Source organism: Piliocolobus tephrosceles, chromosome 5 (assembly GCF_002776525.5).
Source record: "Piliocolobus tephrosceles isolate RC106 chromosome 5, ASM277652v3, whole genome shotgun sequence".
NCBI classification, from domain to species: Eukaryota; Metazoa; Chordata; class Mammalia; order Primates; family Cercopithecidae; genus Piliocolobus; species Piliocolobus tephrosceles.
Genome location: NC_045438.1, coordinates 83124017 through 83143041, shown reverse-complemented (window position 1 = coordinate 83143041; position 19025 = coordinate 83124017). Strand labels below are relative to the sequence as shown.

Below are 19025 nucleotides of genomic sequence, written 5' to 3'. Positions count from 1 at the left end.
CCCTTTAAATCTAATTTTCCAGGCCCAGTTTCCTTCTTGAGCTGCAGACTTATATCCCTTCCTGCTGACTGGACAGCTTTCTCTTGGTATCTTGCAAGCACATCTAGGTCCATATGTTCATACCAAACTCACCACCTTCACCCCCAAACCTACTCCTCCGCCTGCTCTCCTTCCTGGCACCACCATCTACTGAGTCATACGATCCAAATACCTGCTGAACATTCACCCTAAACTTCTCCCTTACCCTGAAGCTAATCAGATTCTGACCATTCTAGCTCCTTGAAATCTCTCATATTCATTCCTCCCCCATCCCCATCCTGTTCATTCCACTATGAAAGAGCTTTGCACCAGCTCTTACCTGGCCTCAGACTCTGGTCATAGACTCTGGATTACTTTCTCTGTTTCCCCTCTAGCCCCCTTCCTGGTGTTCCATCATGCTGCTGAGCAAGGAAGCATCGTCTCTCTGAAATGGAAATCTGCTGAGACCATTCAGCTCCTCTTTACCTTCAGAATAAATGTGAATTCTTTAGCACGACAAAGAATGCATGATAATGTACTTCTAGCTTCTGATAGGATCGGTTTGCCCTCCCACAGCCTGAGCTGGCATTGTCCAGGGGCCTGTAGTGTAGACAGCTTGTGTTTCCATTCTTCCAGGGGAGAGAAGAGGAGAGGACAGGCAGTAGGTTTTGGGTTTTGTTTTGTTTTGTTTTGTTTCTGAGACAGAGTCAGATGGGCCCAGGCTGGAGTACAGTGGCATGATCACGGCTCACTGCAGCCTTGACATCCCAGTCTCAAGCCATTCTCCCACTTCAGCTTCTTGAGTAGCTGGGACTACAGGCACATCTCACCATGCCCAGCTACTTTTTTTGTACTTTTTATAGAAACGGGGTCTCACTTTGTTCCCCAGGCTGGTCTTGAACTTCTGGGCTCAAGTTATCCTCATGTCTCCGTCTTCCAAAGTGCTGGGATTACAGGCATGAGCCACCATGCCCGGCCTGAGACAGTAAGTTTTGATGTATTCTAGAAACATTGCCCAGTGCCCTGGCATTCTGATCTTGATTCTGCATGATTGGTGAAGATGGGTCCTATCTGGATGTGCCTCCCATGGAGATTCTGGGAAAACATGAATTATTTGCTGGGGTGTAGACTAGAGTGAGGTAGGTTAGGTGCATAGGGAGTAAAATGTTAAGAGCCAGTCACTTTCTGGGGCATGTAAGCACCTCCTTCAGTTTTGCACCTTAGGCACCTCACTGGACTCACCCTCTGGTGTGCCCATGTTTACCTAAGCTATTTTATTAGCATGACCATGTAAAGAAGCCTGGATACAAATTACCAGTAGCTTATGGATTTACAGTCTGGATGAAATTCAGTAAGCCCTTTAAAAGTTTAGGCTACATAAAAATGAAGTTTAACCTGGCTGGTGGGGTATAAGTTGGGTCCACCTAACATTCTGGAAAGAAATTTGCCCACATGTATCTGGAGCTTTCAATGTTTTTGTTCCATTTGATCCATACCACTTCAAGGAGTCTATCCTAATTAAATAATTATGTATGTGAACAACTCTTCTTATATACAAAGACGTACAAACAGAATATTTGTAATAACAAAGAGGAAGCAACCAAATGTCTGTAAATAGAGAAAAACACTTAAATGGTAGCACACTGTGCATTAATTTACATATTTGCATTATTATGCAGCCAATCAAATGATAAATCTATTGACTTTTAAAATAAGTAAACATGCAGACAATATTATATTAAATACAATAAGGTTATAAAACTATATGTATAACATAATTCCAAACTACTTAGTATTCAGTATACGCTTACCAAAAAAGACAAGAAGAAAATACACAAAAATGTTAACAAGGTTACTTCTGGGTTTGGAGATTATGGGCAATTCTTGTATGTTTTAAAATTTTTTTTCTCTTTTTTTTGGTAAATTTAAATAATAGTTATATGTGTCTTTCATAACTAAAGAAATGAAAGTTTTTAAAAGTAAAATTACAAAGAAATTTTATTTCACTCTCTAAGATCAGTAACAAGACTCACTCTCACCACTTCTATTCAACCGTAGTACCAGAAGTCCTTGCCAAAGCAGGTAGACAAGAGAAAGAAAGAAAAGGCATAGAAATAGGAAAGAAAGAAGTGAAATTGTTGCTATTTGCTGATGACATGATCTTATACATAGAAAACCCTAAAGACTTCACCAAGAAAACTGTCAGAACTAATGAACAAATACAAGAAAGTTGCAGATTCAATTCAACATGCAAAAATCAGAAGTGTTTCTATATACTAGCAACAAACTATCTAAAAAAAGAAATTTTAAAAAATCCAATATACAGTGATTACAAAAAAAAGACTAACTAATAAACTTGACTGAAGAGGTGAAAAATTTGTACAATGAAAACTGTAAAACACCAGTGAAAGAAATTAAAGGAGACACAAATAAATGGAAATGTATGTTCATGGGTTGAAAGAATTGATATTGTTAAAATGTCCATACTCCCAAAGTGATCTGCAGATTCAATGCAATCTCTGTCAAAACTCCAAGTCATTTTTCATAAACATAAAAAAAATTCCTGAAATTCATAAGGTACCACAAAAGATCCCAAATAGCCAAAATGGTCTTGAGCAAAAAAAACAAAGCTGGAGGCATCACACTACCTGATTTCAAGCTATATTACAAAGCTATAGTAATTAAAACATCATGGTACTGGAATATAGATGAACACATTAACCAGTGAAACAGAAGAGAGAGCCTAATAATAAACCCATACATTTATAATCAATTGATTTTCAACAAAGGTCCTAAAAACACACAATGGAAAAAAAAAGTCTCTCCAATAAATATGTTGAGAAAACTGGATATCCACATGCAGAAGAATGAAATCGGACCTTCTATCTCACACCATATACAATAATCAACTCAAAATGGATTAAAGACTTAAGTGTAAGACCTGAAACTGTAAAACTGATAGAGGAAAACATAGGAGAAAAGTTAAACAATATTGGTCTAGGGAGTGAATTTTTTGCATTTGACTCCAAAAGCTTGGGCAACAAAAGCAAACAGACAAATGAGATTACATCAAACTAAAAAGTTTCTGCACAGCAGAATAAATAACTAATGCAGTGAAGAGACAACCTGTAGATTGGAAGAAAATATTTGTAAGGCATACACATCTGATAAGGGGTTCATATCTAAAATACAGAAGAAAAACAACTCAGTAGCAAGAAAACGAGTAACCTGATTAAAAATGGGCAAAGGACTTGAATAGACATTTTTCAAAACAAGGCATACAAGTGGCGAACAGATATATGAAAAAATGCTCAACATCATTAGTCATTAGGGAAATGCAAATCTGAACCACAATAAGATATCATCTCACACCAGTCAGAATAGCTATTATCAAAAAGATGGCCAGGCACGGTGGCTCATGCCTGTAATCCTGGCACTTTTGGAGGCCAAGGTGGGAGAATCACTTGAAGCCAGGAGCTTGAGACCAGCCTGGGCAACATAGTGAGGCCCTGTCTATAGAAAAAATTTTTTTTAATTAGCCAGGTATTCATAAATTAATGAAACTATTATAATCCAGCCTAGGTAACAGGGCAAGACCCTGTCTCTAAAACAAACAAAAAACAAAACAAACTTAAAAAGATGAACAATAACAAGAATTGGCGAAGATGTGGAGAAAAGAAAACCCTTGTAACACCGTTGGTGGGAAAGTAAATTAGTGCAGACTTTATGGAAAACTAGACGGAGGTTCCTCTAAAAACTAAAAACAGAATTACCATATGATCCAGCAATCCCACTTCCAGGTACATATCCAAAGGACTGAAAATCAGTTTGTTGAAGAGATATCTGCACTCTCATTTTCATTGCAACATTATTCACAATAACCAAGTTATAGAAACAACCTAAGTGTCCATCAATGGATGAATGGATAAAGAGAATGTGGTATATACAATGGAATACTATTCAACCTTAGAAAAAGAAATTCTGTCATTTGCAACAGCATGGATAAACCTGGAGGATATTATGCTTAATGAAATAAGCCAAGCATCAAAGACAAATACCACATAATCTCATTTGTATGTGAAATCTAAAACAATAGAAATCATATTAACAGAGAGCAGAATGATGGTTACCAGAGGCTGGGAGATTGAGGGTATGAGATGTTGGCCAAGAGGTAGTTTCAGTTAGACAGGAGGAATAGTGTTTTGAGACATATTGCACAGCAGGGTGACCATAGTTAAAAATAGTGTATTGTATATTTCAGAAGTGCTGAGTAAATTTCAAATGTTCTCACCACAAAAAAATAGTAAGTATTTGTGGTAATGGATACATTAATTAGACTTAATCATTCCACATTGCATGTATATATCCTTACATCATTTTGTATATACCCCATTAATATATACAGTCATAATTTGTCAATTAAAATACAAATTTTTAAAATAAATTATTTAAAAGAAAGTCTATTTCACTCTCTTAGACTTCTTAATCACCGATATTTTTGAATAGGTTGCCACTCTAACTCTGACTTGGGAAAAGTTTTGATGAAGACCAACAGAGTTTGTTGTTGTGGCTTTTAATCCCTATAAGCACATTTGGATCAAATAATCTCTATGGCTGTACCACTCCACAAGTTCCAGTGTTTGTCCAAGCACCTTCTGACTCTGATGGTAACAGGGCACAGTGGCCTCCCTTAGTACCTTAGGGCTCATCATGACCACTGGATATTGCAGCTCCTAGTTTTGCGATGTTGTTAAGAACAGCTTGAAACAATGCTGCAAGCTACAGGTGGCTGTTTGGGAGCCCATGTGAGGAGGGTTCCCTCCAGCCCCAGAGGGAGGGCACTGAGGCGCTAGACACACAGCCCTCCTCCTAACCCCAAACTCCCAAAAGCTAGATTTCTTTTCATATTCACTGATCTCTCAGATTCTATTTATATTTACACTCAAAGAAAGGTGAAGTTCAATTTGAAGCTAAGGCTAATAAAGGACCAAGAATCAACAACGCCCTACTGTCTCCATTTCCTCATCAGTACAAAGAGAGCACTGGATTAGGTTGTCTCCAAGTCTCCTGTATTATTGACTGATGCCGGGCAAGTAGGTGTGCATCCCAGATACACATTGCCAGTGCTGCGTCAGAATGGCCCAGGCGAGGCCGAGTGCCAAGGGGCTGGTGGGGAACCTGGTTTCCTGTCTAAGCTCCCTCTGCAAGTGCTGGGAGACAGGGCAGCATGCACCTTTGGTGTTGACCACAGGCAAGCGCTTGCCTGCAGGCACCTCCGTCCCTGGCCCTCCCAATTTACAGGTAGTGGACCATCTAATAATGATCCTTCTGGTCACACAGCTTGGAGAAAGCTACTTTCTTTTAAAATATTAAAAAGTGATTCACAAATCTAACATAAATAATTACAGCAGAATCATTCTCATGAAATATAGGTCCCACTGGTAATTTGAGAATTCACAGATTTGTTCTAACCCTAGGACACAGACAGCAAATAATTGCCCTTGATTTTTATTTTTAATGTGCATGTATTCTATTTTCCAGAACCTACCTTTCACCCAGGACAATTCATAAGGAATTTTAAAATATGCACTGATAAAATGATCTAATCTAGCATCATTTTAAAAGAAAACGTAATTCTAACCTTCTAAAAGCAGGGCAGCAGGAGAACAAAGGGAAAGGGAAGAAAAAGGCATCTACACAAAATACTATATGCTGGAAATGATGCTCAGTTTCTAGAACAATACTGTAAGCTCGCTTTGCGCACCCTCTTTGCCTAAATCCTCTATCCCTAAATGTCCACTCACCTGCCTTTCTTAGACATCTCGTGGACTTCTCTTCCAGGCCAGTGCACTCTGCTTTCAGTGGCCAAAACCCATCCCCACCACAAAAGAAAGATGCCAAATTTCATATTTGGGACAGTCAACATGGGTTTCCAAATTCAAACAGCTCTCTCCAAAAACAGCAGAAAGGAAAATGTTGTTCTTTTTCTCTCTTTAAGACATTATTGGTCTGTTCATTATTAGAAGGATGTTTACTCATGCAAAAAAAAAATCAACCCACAGGATGCAATCTGGAGAGCAGGAGAAAGCAATTTCCACTAAACCTATAAATCCTCCTACGTCAGATGTCAGGGATTTTCTGAACTGAGGTTGAATTCCTGTGTCCCAGTGGAACAATTATTTTGGCCGGTCTAAATTAGTTCATCATCAAATGTGGTAAACATGTTGGTGAAAGTCTTATTTTCTGGTGCGTTGAATAAAAGGAAAGTAAAAATGGACCAAAGCAATTTTCAAAAGGAGTAAGGCCAGAGGTGCAGAACTGCTTTCTATGTTCACACTAATGAGCTCCTCCCTGGATCTATTTTAAGCTTACAGCCATTATTATTTGCTTTAGCTGAGGGCTGGATTTGAACAGCTCCCTGCCCCCACTTCCTGCGGCTGAATCCCTGAAACCCCAGGGCCTGGTACCTGCGTGGGCTGTCTATATGGCTGAGATTGGAAGGGCAACTGGGGAAGAGGCTTTTTTGTCTTTGGCACAGAAATAAGTAAATTTCCTTTTCAGTTGCATTATTCTTATCATGAACCTCACTGCACTTTCCACATTTCAAAAATACCAGTAATAAATTAACTGTGGCCTCAAGTCTGTATTATTTATAGACAGTTTTTCTTTGGCTTTGATGCTTACTCCAAGACTCTGCTATAATCTACAGGCCAGAGTTTGTGTCTTCATCAAAAGACAGTCTCAGAGCCTCATGGAAGAGACTGTTCTAGGTACTCCAAACTATTATCTCTTCAAAGCTGAGGTGATATGGTTTTGATAACTTTCAGACTGTACTGGTAAACTGAGTCAGGATTCCAAGAACTCTATAGCTGAAAAGCAGTTTCACACAACTGCTAACCCAAGATACAACAGAATGAGAATTAATTACACAGGACTGAACGAATTGATGAGAGAAATTTTGTTGGGGTTATTTGAAATGTAGTTTTTTTAAGGTTCTGTTTCCAGATCGTAAGAAGCCTTGTCTTTCTCTTCTTATGCTATCTGTAATTCACAATAAGTTTTTAAATTCTGCTTTTATAAACCAAAATGAAGTATTCTTGAATGATATATGATTCTCACTGACACGATTCTCCTTATTTGAATTCAGAAACTCTTACCCAGTCTCTTAACATTTCTTGGCAATATAGTTGTTTGCATAGGTTTAGTAAGAATCTGTCCTCCCTTTTGCCAAAATACAACTGGAAGTGAGAGGTGACAACGTGCTAGCAGCCCTCGCTCTTGGCGCCTCCTCGGCCTCAGCATCCACTCTGGGGGCGTTTGAGGAGCCCTTCAGCCTGCCACAGCACTGTGGGAGCCCCTCTCTGGGCTAGCTGAGGCTGGAGTCACTTCCCTCTGCTTGCGGGGAGGTGGGGAGGGAGAGGTGCGGGTAGGAACCCGGGCTGTGGGAGGCGCTCGCGGGCCAGCGCGAGTTCTGGAGGGCGCGGTTGCCAGCTTGGTGGGCCCTGCACACAGAGCGGCTGGCTGGCGCAGCTGGCCCAGGGCAGTGAGGGACTTAGCACCCAGACTAGCAGCTGCAGAGGGTGCTGGCGGGGAAGTACTACACTGGAGTTCTCACCAGGCCTCAGCTGCCTCCCTGCGGGGCAGAGCTTGGGACCTGCAACTCCCTATGTCCAAGCACCCCCCTCCCTGTGGTGGGCTCCTGCAGGGCCCAAGGCTCCCAGACGGGCTCTGCCCCCTGCTCTATGGTGCCCTGTCCCATTGACCACCCATGGGCTGAGGAGTGCAGGCAGGGCTCGGGACTGGCCGCAGCTCTGCCCGTAGCCCCTGTGTAGGATCCACTAGGTGAAGCCAGCTGGGCTCCTGAGTCTAGTGGGGACTTGGAGAACTTTTATGTCTAGCTAAGTGATCGTAAACACACCAATCAGCACTCTGTGCCTAGCTCAGGGTTTGTAAATACACCAATCTGTACTCTGTGTCTAGCTCAAGGTTTGTAAATACACCAATCAGTACTCTCTATCTAGCTAACCTGGTGGGGAGTTGGAGATCTTCTCCATCTAGCACTCTGCCTCTAGCTCAAGGATTGTAAACGCACCAATCAGCACTCTGTCAAAACGGACCAATCAGCTCTCTGTAAAATGGACCAATCAGCTCTCTGTAAAATGGACCAATCAGCAGGATGTGGGTGGGGTCTGATAAGGGAATAAAAGCAGGCTGCCCCAACTATAAGTAGCAACCCACTGGGATCCCCTTGCATGCTGGTGGAAGCTTTGTTCTTTCACTCTTTGCCATAAATCTTGCTGCTGCTCACTCTTTGGGTCCACGCTGCCTCTAAGAGCTGTTAACACTCACCGTGAAGGTCTGCAGCTTGCCTCCTGTTAGCGAGACTACAAACCAACCAGAAGGAAGAAGCTCCAGACACAGCTAAATGTCTGAAGGAACAAACTCCGGACACACCATCTTTAAGAACTGTAACACTCACCGCGAGGGTCTGTGGCTTCATTCTTGAAGTCAGCGAGACCAAGAACCCACCCATTCTGGACACATTTTAGCGACCACAAAGGGACTATTGCCTATCCCTAAGTGCTGACACTTTCGCCTATTGCGGTGAGACTTTCACCTATCACCAAGCAGTGGGACATTGACTATCACCCAGTGGTGAGCACCAACGGACCCCTTTCGCTTGCTATTCTGTCCTATTTTTCCTTAGAATTCGTGGGCTGAATACTGGGCACTTATTGGCCAGTTAAAAGCGACTAGCGCAGCCGCCGGACTTAAGACAAGGGTGTCAGGCTTTTTGGGAAAGGGCTAACAACCCCCGACTCTTTGGAGTTGGGAGCGTTGGTTTGCCTAGAACCAGATTCCGCTTTTGCTGTACTTCTGGGCTGAGCTGAGGGTAGACTGAGAGGAAAGTCATGCAGCTCCAGGGTCCCGACAAGTTGGTTGACCCTGCGGCCATGAGCAGAACTCTCAAAGGCATGTCACCCAAGTGAGACTCGCCCATCTATTCTATCTACTCTGACCCTTGCCCCTGGGTCCTAATGCCTGCCAGACAAACTTCCTCTCACCTCTCTTCTCTGAGGTTAGTCCCACTTCTAAAAATCGCTCCCTGTCTCTGGTGGTTTTCTAGTTTCTCCTGTAAGAATGACTTCTAATATGAACTCCAAGCCTCTGTTACCTTCTTTAGGCACCCGGACTCACCAATCAGAAAGACAGTTTTTGCCCAAAGCCCTGTCATAGCAGGGACTACCTGGAATTTCAGGATCCCTGCTCAGAGTAACAGGCCTAACAAAAGCTATTCCTGAAAGCTAGGATACAGGGAGCTTCAGCAATTGTATCCTTCCTATTCATGTAAGTGAGGACAAAAGGTGTCACTATTCCAACCCTGGAGATCCCTTCCCTTCCTCAGGGTATGGCCGTCCACTTCAATTTTGGGGTATAACATCTTTATAGGACAGGGGTAAAGTCCTAATGCTAACAGGAGAATGCTTAGGACTCTAACAGGTTTTCAAGAATGCATCAGTAAGGGCCACTAAATCCGATTTTTCTCAGTCCAGTTCTCCATGTGTCTGGGTGGACAGGCAAGGGTACAGGATTTCGAGAATGCATCGGTAAGGGCCACTAAATCTGACCTTCCTTGGTCCTCCATGTGGTCTGGGGGAAAAACTAGTGTTTGTGCTGCTGTGTCGGTGAGTGCAACTATTCTGATCAGCAGAGTCCAGGGACCGTTGCAGGTTCTTGGGCAAGGGTTGTTTCTGCTACTGCATCAGTGAGTGCAACTATTCCAATCAGCAGGGTCCGGGGACCATTGCAGATTCTTGGGAAGGGGGAGAAACAAAACAAACCGAAATCGCAGACGGTTTTGTCTTTCAGATGGCAAACACTCAGGCATCAACAGGCTCACCCTTGAAATGCATCCTAAGCCATTGGGACCAATTTGACCCACAAACCCTGAAAAAGAGGTGGCTCATTTTTTCTGCACTATAGCTTAGCTGCAATATTCTCTCTCTGATGGGGAAAAATGGCCACCTGAGGGAAGTACAAATTGCAATACTATCCTGCGGCTTGACCTTTTTTGTAAGAGGGAAGGCAAATGGAGTGAAATACCTTATGTCCAAGCTTTCTTTTCATTGAGGGAGAATACACAACAATGCAAAGCTTACAATTTACATCCCACAGGAGGACCTCTCAGCTTACCCCCATATCCTAGCCTCTCTATAGCTCCCCTTCCTATTAGTGATAATCCTCCTCTACTCTCCCCTGACCAGAAGGAAACAAGCAAAGAAATCTCCAAAGGACCACAAAAACCCCCAGGCTATTAGTTATGTCCCCTTCAAGCTGTAGGGGGAGGGGAATTTGGCCCAACCTGGCTACATGTCCCCTTCTCCCTCTCTGATTTAAAGCAGATCAAGACAGACCTGGGGAAGTTTTCAGATGATCCTGATAGGTGTGTAGATGTCCTACAGGGTCTAGGGCAAACCTTCAACCTCACTTGGAGAGATGTCATGCTATTGTTAGATCAAACCCTGGCCTTTAGTGAAAAGGATGCAGCTTTGGCTGCAGCCCGAGAGTTTGGAGATACCTGGTATCTCAGTCAAGTAAATGATAGAATGATAGCTGAAGAAAGAGACAAATTCCTTACCGGTCAGCAAGCCATCCCCAGTATGGATCCCCACTGGGACCTTGACTCAGATCATGGAGACTGGAGTCGTAAACATCTGTTGACCTGTGTTCTAGAAGGACTAAGGAGAATTAGGAAAAAAGCCCATGAATTATTCAGTGATGTCCACCATAACCCAGGGAAAGGAAGAAAATCCTTCTGCCTTCCTCGAGCGGCTATGGGAGGCCTTAAGAAAATATACTCCCCTGTCACCTGAATCACTTGAAGGTCAATTGATTCTAAAAGATAAGTTTGTTACCCAGTCAGTCGCAGATATCAGGAGAAAGCTCCAAAAGCAAGCCCTGGGCCCTGAACAAAATTTGGGGGCATTATTAAACCTGGCAACCTGGTTCTAGGGACCAAGAGAAACAGGCCCAAAAGGAAAAGCAAGATCAGAGAAAGGCCGCAGCCTTAGTCATGGCCCTCAGACAAACAAACCTTGGTGGTTCAGAGAGGATAGAAAATGGAGCAGGCCAATCATCCAGTAAGCTTTGTTATCAGTGTGGTTTACTGGGACACTTTAAAAATGTCTATCCAATGAGAAACAAACTGCCCCCTCATCCATGTCCACTATGCTGAGGCAATCACTGGAAGGTGCACTGCCCCAGAGGACAAAGGTTCTCTGGGTCAGAAACCCCCGACCAGATGATCCAACAACAGGACTGAGGGTGCCCGAGGCAAGCGTCATCTCATGTCATCACCCTCACTGAGCCCCAGGTATGCTTAACCATTGAGGGCAAGGAAATTGACTTCCTCCTGGACACTGGTGCAGCCTTCTTAATGTTAATCTCCTGTCCTGGATGACTGTCCTCAAGGTCCGTTACCATCCGAGGAATCCTGGAACAGCCTGTAACCAGGTATTTCTCCCACCTCCTCAGTTGTAATTAGGAGACTTTGCTCTTTTCACATGCCCTTGTTATGCCTGAGAGTCCCACACCCTTATTAGGGAGGGATATGTTAGCCAAGGCTGGAGCTAGTGTCTACATGAATATGGGGAACAAGTTACCCATTTGTTGTCCCCTACTTGAGGAGGGAATCAACCCTGAAGTCTAGGCATTGGAAGGACAATTTGGAAGGGCAAAAAGTGCCCACCCAGTCCAAATCAGGTTAAAAGAACCCACCACTTTTCCTTATCAAAGGCAATATCCCCTAAGGCCTGAAGGTCATAAAGGATTACAGGATATTGTTAAACATTTAAAAGCTCAAGGTTTAGTAAGAAAATGCAGCAGTCCCTGCAACACCCCAATTCTAGGAGTACAAAAACTGAACGGTCAGTGGAGACTAGTGCAAGATCTTAGACTCATCAATGAGGCAGTAAGTCGTCTATATCCAGTTGTACCTAACCCCTATACCTTGCTCTCTCAAATACCAGAGGAAGCAGAATGGTTCACTGTTCTGGACCTCAAGGATGCCTTTTTCTGTATTCCCCTGCACTCTGACTCCCAGTTTCTTTTTGCCTTTGAGGATCCCACAGACCACACGTCCCAACTTACATGGACGGTCTTGCCCCAAGGGTTTAGGGATAGCCCTCATCTGTTTGGTCATTCACTGGCCCAAGATCTAGGCCACTTCTCAAGTCCAGGCACTCTGGTCCTTCAGTATGTGGATGATTTACTTTTGGTTACCAGTTCGGAAGCCTCATAACAGCAGGCTACTCTAGATTTCTTGAACTTTCTAGCTAATCAAGGATACAAGGTGTCTAGGTTGAAGGCCCAGCTTTGCCTACAGCAGGTCAAATATCTAGGCCTAATCTTAGCCAGGGGGACCAGGGCCCTCAGCAAGGAACAAATACAGCCTATACTGACTTATCTTTGCCCTAAGAAATTAAAATAGTTGTGGGGGTTCCTTGGAATTACCGGCTTTTGCCGACTATGGATCCCTGGATGCAGCAATATAGCCAGTCCCCTCTATACTCTAATCAAGGAAACCCAGAAGGCAAATACTCATCTAGTAGAATGGGAACCAGAGGCAGAAACAGCCTTCAAAACTTTAAAGCAAGCCCTAGTACAAGCTCCAGCTTTAAGCCTTCCCACAGGACAAAACTTCTCTCTGTATGTCACAGAGAGAGCAGGGATAGCTCTTGGAGTCCTTACTCAGACTCGTGGGACAACCCCACAACCAGTGGCATACCTAAGTAAGGAAATTGATGTGGTAGCAAAAGGCTGGCCTCACTGTTTATGGGTAGTTGCGGCAGCGGCTGTCTTAGTGTCAGAGGCTATCAAGATAATACAAGGAAAGGATCTCACTGTCTGGACTACTCATGATGTAAATGGCATACTAGGTGCCAAAGGAAGTTTATGGCTATCAGACAACTGCCTACTTAGATACCAGGTGCTACTCCTTGAGGGACCAGTGCTTCAAATACATACGTGCATGGCCCTCAACCCTGCCACTTTTCTCCCAGAGGATGAGGAACCAATCGAGCATGACTGCCACCAAATTATAGTCCAGACTTATGCTGCTCGCGATGATCTCTTAGAAGTCTCCTTAGCTAAACCTGACCTTAACCTATATACCGATGGAAGTTCATTTGTGAAGAATGGGATATGAAGGGCATGTTATGCCATAGTTAGTGATGTAACCTTACTTGAAAGTAAGCCTCTTCCCCCAGGGACCAGTGCTAAGTCAGCAGAACTAGTGGCACTTAACCGAGCCTTAGAACTGGGAAAGGGAAAAAGAATAAATGTGTATACAGATAGCAAGTGTGCTTATCTAATGCTACGTGTCCGTGCTGCAATCTGGAAAGAAAGGGAGTTCCTAACCTCTGGGGGAACCCCCATTAAATGCCACAAGGAAATTACAGAATTATTGCACACAGTGCAAAAACCCAAGGAGGTGGCAGTCTTACACTGCCAAAGCCATCAAAATGGGAAGGAGAGGGGAGGACAGCAGCATAAGCAGCTGGCAGAGGCAGGGAAAGACCAGCAAGAAGGAAAGAGAGGAAGAGACAAAGAGGGAGTCAGAGAGAAAGAGAGACAAAGGAGAAGTCGAAGAGAAAGAGAGATGGAAGTAGTAAAGAAAAAAGTGTACCCTATTCCTTTAAAAGCCCCCGGGGTAAATTTCTAAATGTCTACCCAGCCAAGGCATGTTCTTCTTATGTGGAACCTCAACCTGTATCTGCCTTCCCAGTAACTGGACTGGCATCTGCATCTTAGTCTTTCTAAGTCCCAATATTAATATTGCCCAAGGAAATCAGACCTTATCAGTATGCCTCAAAGCTTGAGTCCGTGAACACAGAGCCATACAACTAATACCCCTACTTATAGGGTTAGGAATGGCTGCTGCTGCTACAGGAACCGGAATAGCTGGTTTATCTACTTCATTATCCTACTACTACACACTCTCAAAGGATTTCTCAGACAGTTTGCAAGAAATAACAAAATCTATCCTTACTTTACAATCCCAAATAGACTCTTTAGCAGCAGTGACTCTCCAAAACCGCCGAGGCCTAGACCTCCTCACTGCTGAGAAAGGAGGACACTACACCTTCTTAGGGGAAGAGTGTGGTTTTTACACTAACCAGTCAGGGATAGTACGAGACGCCACTTGGCATTTACAGGAAAATGCTTCTGAAATCAGACAACACCTTTCAAACTCTTATATCAACCTCTGGAGTTGGGCAACATGGCTTCCCCCCTTTCTAGGCCCCGTGGCAGCCATCTTGCTGTTACTCATCTTTGGGGCCTGTATCTTTAACTTTCTTGTCAAATGTGTTTCCTCTAGAATCAAGGCCATCAAGCTACAGATGGTCTTACAAATGGAACCCCAAACGAGCTCAACCAACAACTTCTACCAAGGACCACTGGACCGACCCGCTGGCACTTTCACTGGCCTAGAGAACTCCCCTCTGGAGGACACCACAACTGCAGGGCCCCTTCATTGCCCCTATCCAGCAGGAAGTAACTAGAGGGGTCATCAGCCAAATTCCCTACAGCAGTTGGGGTGTCCTGTTTAGAGGGGGAATTGAGAGATGACAACATGCTAGCAGCCCTCGCTCTCAGTGCCTCCTCGGCCTCAGCGTCCACTCTGGCAGTGCTTGGGAGTCCTTCAGCCTGCCACGGCACTGTGGGAGCCCCTCTCTAGGGCTGGCTGAGACCGGAGCTGCCTCCCTCTGCTTGTGGGGAGGTGTGGAGGGAGAGGCATGGGTGGGAACTGGGGCTGCGCGTGGTGCTAACGGGGCCAGCATGAGTTCTGGCAGGCATGGGCACGGGCTTGGTGGGCCCTGCACACGGAGTGGCTGGCCAGTGCCGCTGGCCCAGGGCAGTGAGGGGCTTAGCACCTGGACCAGCAGCTGCAGAGGGTGCCAGTGTGCCGGCACTGCACTTGAGTTCTCCCCAGGCCTCAGCTGCCTCCCCGCAGGGCAGGCTCGGAGCCTGCAGCCTGCCATGTCCGAGCCCTCCCCTGCAGTGGGCTCCCACACAGCCGGAGCTGTCCCCTGCTCCATGGCACCCAGTCCCATCGACTGCCCGAGGGCTGAGGAGTGCAGGCACGGCTTGGGACTGGCGGGCAGCTCTGCCTGCAGCCCCGGTGCAGCATCCACTTGGGGAAGCCAGCTGGGCTCTTGAGTCTTGTGGGGACTTGGAGAACTTTTATGTCTAGCTAATGGATCATAAACACACCAATCAGCACTCTGTGTCTAGCTCAAGGTTTGTAAATATACCAATCAGTACTCTGTGTCGAGCTCAAGATTTGTAAATACACCAATCAGTACTCTGCATCTAGCTCAAGGTTTGTAAATACACTAATTTGTACTCTGTATCTATCTAACCTGGTGGGGACTTGGAGAACTTCTCCATCTAGCACTCTGCCTCTAGCTCAAGGATTGTAAGCATACCAATCAGCATTCTGTCAAAACGAACCAATCAGCTCTCTGTAAAATGGATCAATCAGCACTCTGTCAAAATGGACCAATCAGCAGGATGTGGGTGGGGTCAGATAAGGGAATAAAAGCAGGCTGCCCAAGCTTGTGGTGGAACCTGATGGTGGGGGTCCTCTTCCACACTGGTGGAAGCTTTGTTCTTTCACTCTTTGCAATAAATCTTGCTGCTGCTCATTCTTTGGGTCCACGCTGCCTGTAAGAGTTGTAACCCTCACCGTGAAGGTCAGCTTCACCCCTGTCAGCGAGACCACAAACCCAGCAGAAGGAAGAAGCTCCAGACACATCTGAATGTCTGAAGGAACAAACTCCGGACACACCATCTTTAAGAACTGTAACTCTCACCGCAAGTGTCCGCGACTTCATTCTTGAAGTCAGCAAGACCAAGAACCCACCAATCCAGGACACAAACATCAGTTATGCAATGAAAGCCTTGCCTTAAATGCCCTGTTTGAGAATAATGTTAATTTAGTGAAGTGTGACAAGCCATTTTAAGGAATAAAGGTTGGCTGTACTTACGGAACCAATGCCTACAATGTCCTCTCAGGAAAACTGAGGTAGATCCAGTTTATAGTGTCCAGTCTTACAGTTAGCAAGGAAAGTCACTTCCAGGCAAGTACTTGGGGGCATTTTTCTGAAACCTCTAAAAGAAAGGAATTCACTCAAATCTGTAGGTACTGCAGGTAAAATTTGGTGGAGTTTCTTGGGCTTGGTCTCCTAATTTTAGCAGGATAGAAAATAGTAGACATGGCCGGGCATGGTGGCTCATGCCTGTAATCCTAGCTCTTTGGGAGGCCAGGCTGGGAAGATCACCTGAGGTCAGGAGTTCGAGACCAGCCTGGCCAACATGATGAAACCCTGTCCCTACTAAAAATACAAAAATTAGCCAGATGTGGTGGCGTATGCCTGTAATCCCAGGTACTCAGGACGCTGAGACAGGAGAATCGCTTGAACCTGGGAGGTGGAGGTTGCAGAGAGCCGAGATCGTGCCACTGCACTCCAGTCTGGGCAACAAAGAGTGAAACTCCATCCCCAAAAAAGAAAAGAATAGACACTTTTAGAATTCCAATCTAAGATGCCTTATGATAAGTTCTAGGCAGAAGCTAATTTGGAATCATTCAACACTGTATGACTCTAGGTTTTGCAAAGCAAACGTCAAAGGAGACCTCTATGATGCATAACTCTCTTGATGCACTGTAGAAGTAATTAGCCAAACCTAAGGAGTCCAGCCTTTTTTTGTGATCAAGAATAATCTTTAGAATTGTATATAATAACAAGGAGAAGGAAGACGGTCAGGAAAAATTGTCAAACTTTGAAATGAGCAAAGTAGATTACTGGGTGTTCTTTCAATAGAATGCTGAGCCTTGTCCAGCGGGACCTCCAGGGATTGTCTCATCCTATAGGAATGTATGCCTTTGATTGTCTTTAGGCAATTTTACAATTCTCTAATAGTAGATGTTAACACGTAGAAAACTGATAGTAACGCATATCCTTCCTGTCCATAACTATGCAAATTATTCCTTTTGTGCTGTGGAGAATATAAATCTCTGTAAATCAAGTCCTTATTTGAACCAGTTGTAACATCTTACTGGTCCCTTAACTAAATAATGAGTTAAATAAAATCTTCAATGTCTTTTCATTTTATAGTTAGGTGAGAGTCATGATTATATCCTCTTATATAAATCATCCTTTAATGTACTTTAAATTAATAGATGTCAAAAACATTCAACATATAGAAATAAAGGCAGAATATGTGATGTCTCCCGAGGTCAACGTAAGCTAAGCATGGTTAGATACTTAAGTTGTAGTGACTTGCTGATTTAAAGACCAAATTGTCTAAAGGGAGACATTCTGGGGCTGAGTACATCAAAATGAACAGTACAATAAGGCATTAAACTGGGGAGGTAGAAAGGACATTAAATGGCTCCTAATGCCCAGATTGGAAAATATCTTTCTTTCTTGTTTAGAGGATCCTGGACTAGCTCCAGGAGCCAGGAGCCTGGGCATAACCAAAGAGAGCAAACCAGAAGGCCTCAAACACGCATTTCCTATCCTCTCTTAACTAAGCAGAGAGCTGGTTCAGCAGGTCCCCAGTTAGCTTGATGGCAGGACAGGTGGTACCAGCTGCTCAGCCTTTGCAACAAGGCCACTTCCTCCACCTGGAAGTTCCTATGGCAGAACCTTGAGGGGAGGAGCCCTGTCTTAGAGCCCTTTCTGCTTTGGGCTCGAGCCAACCATGCATCCCTCTTACTGCTATCATGAGAGCTCAGAAAGCCATGACATTTTGCTACTTTGCTGCTTGTAAATGTTCTTAATCAACGTTATTTCCCACTAACATGTGGCTCTAATGCGGACAGTATCTGTGCCCTCTTTATAGGACAAGGATGTAGGAGGGAGCTGTAAAGAGGCCTGAGAGAACCAGTTAGGGCCAGCATGAGAGCATATTAAGGATCCAGACTGACTTACTGAACTATAACACTTCCAGACCAATTTTTAAAAATACTTTTTTTTTTTTGAGACAGAGTTTTGTTCTCGTTGCCCAGGCTAGAGTGTAATGGCACGATCTCAGCTTACTGCAAACTCTGCCTCCCAGGTTCAAGCGATTCTCCTGCCTCAGCCTCCCGAGTAGCTGGGATTACAGGCATGCGCCACTAGGCCCAGCTAATTTTGTATTTTTAGTAGAGATGGGATTTCTCCATGTTGGTCAGGCTGGTCTCCGACTCCCGACCTCAGGTGATCCGCCTACCTTGGCCTCCCAAATTGCTGGGATTACAGGTGTGAGCCACCGCACCTGGCCAAAAACACTATTTTTTGACAAAACTCTTCTTTTCTTTTATTGAGTGTACCAGCCTTCTCTCTCTTATCACTCTCCTTTTTATTCCTCAGCCATCATGGCCTTCCTTGCAGCAATGTAGGGTCTCCAGGGCAATGATTTCATCAGCAGAGGAAAGACCAGGCAGTACTTAACTCTAGCTTATATTCTCATGGCCATCCAATGTCCCCTTGCCCCAAGCCCTCAGAGCCAACCCAACACCACACACAAGGCACTCACTGACTGATGGGTGAACTGCAGGCAGCACACCGAGCTGCTCCAGACAGTGGCTGCAGGTGCTCATCAGCTGCTTGCACATGCTCCCTGCAGCACATTTTCTAGCCACAGTCAGCCCTCTGCATTCATGGGCTTTACATCTGTAGATTCAACCAAGTACAGATCAAAAATATCTGGGGATAGAAAAACAATTAAAGAACACAAATTCAAAAAACTGATATAGTATAACAACTACTTGCTAGTATTTACATTGTATTAGATATTAAAAGTAATCTCGAGATTATTTCAAGTATACAGGAGAATGTGCATAGGTTATATGCAAATACTACCCCATTTTATGAAAGGACTTAAGCATCCATGGATTTTGGAATCCTTGGGGTCCTGGAACCAATCCCCTTGGTACTGAGGGATGACTGCACAAGTGC

At 44.3% G+C, this 19025-nt stretch overlaps 1 protein-coding gene across 5 annotated transcripts in view; it reads right to left on the bottom strand.

Moving 5' to 3' along the window:
- Positions 1-18776, bottom strand: part of GABRR1 (gamma-aminobutyric acid type A receptor subunit rho1) — a 52663-nt gene extending 33887 nt beyond the window's left edge. For 2 of the 5 annotated variants that reach the window (XM_023205273.2, XM_023205272.2), the window contains exon 1: positions 5823-6401. Coding sequence is in view for 3 of the 5 variants with exons in the window: in XM_023205272.2 (XP_023061040.1) it covers positions 5823-5944 (122 nt within the window). In the remaining 2 variants the exon portion in view is untranslated. Of the gene's footprint in view, positions 1-5822; positions 6402-18603 lie in introns of those variants that run through there. The other 3 variants (XM_023205275.2, XM_023205270.3, XM_023205271.2) reach the window with 3 other exon arrangements.
- Positions 18777-19025: the final 249 nt, after the last annotated feature.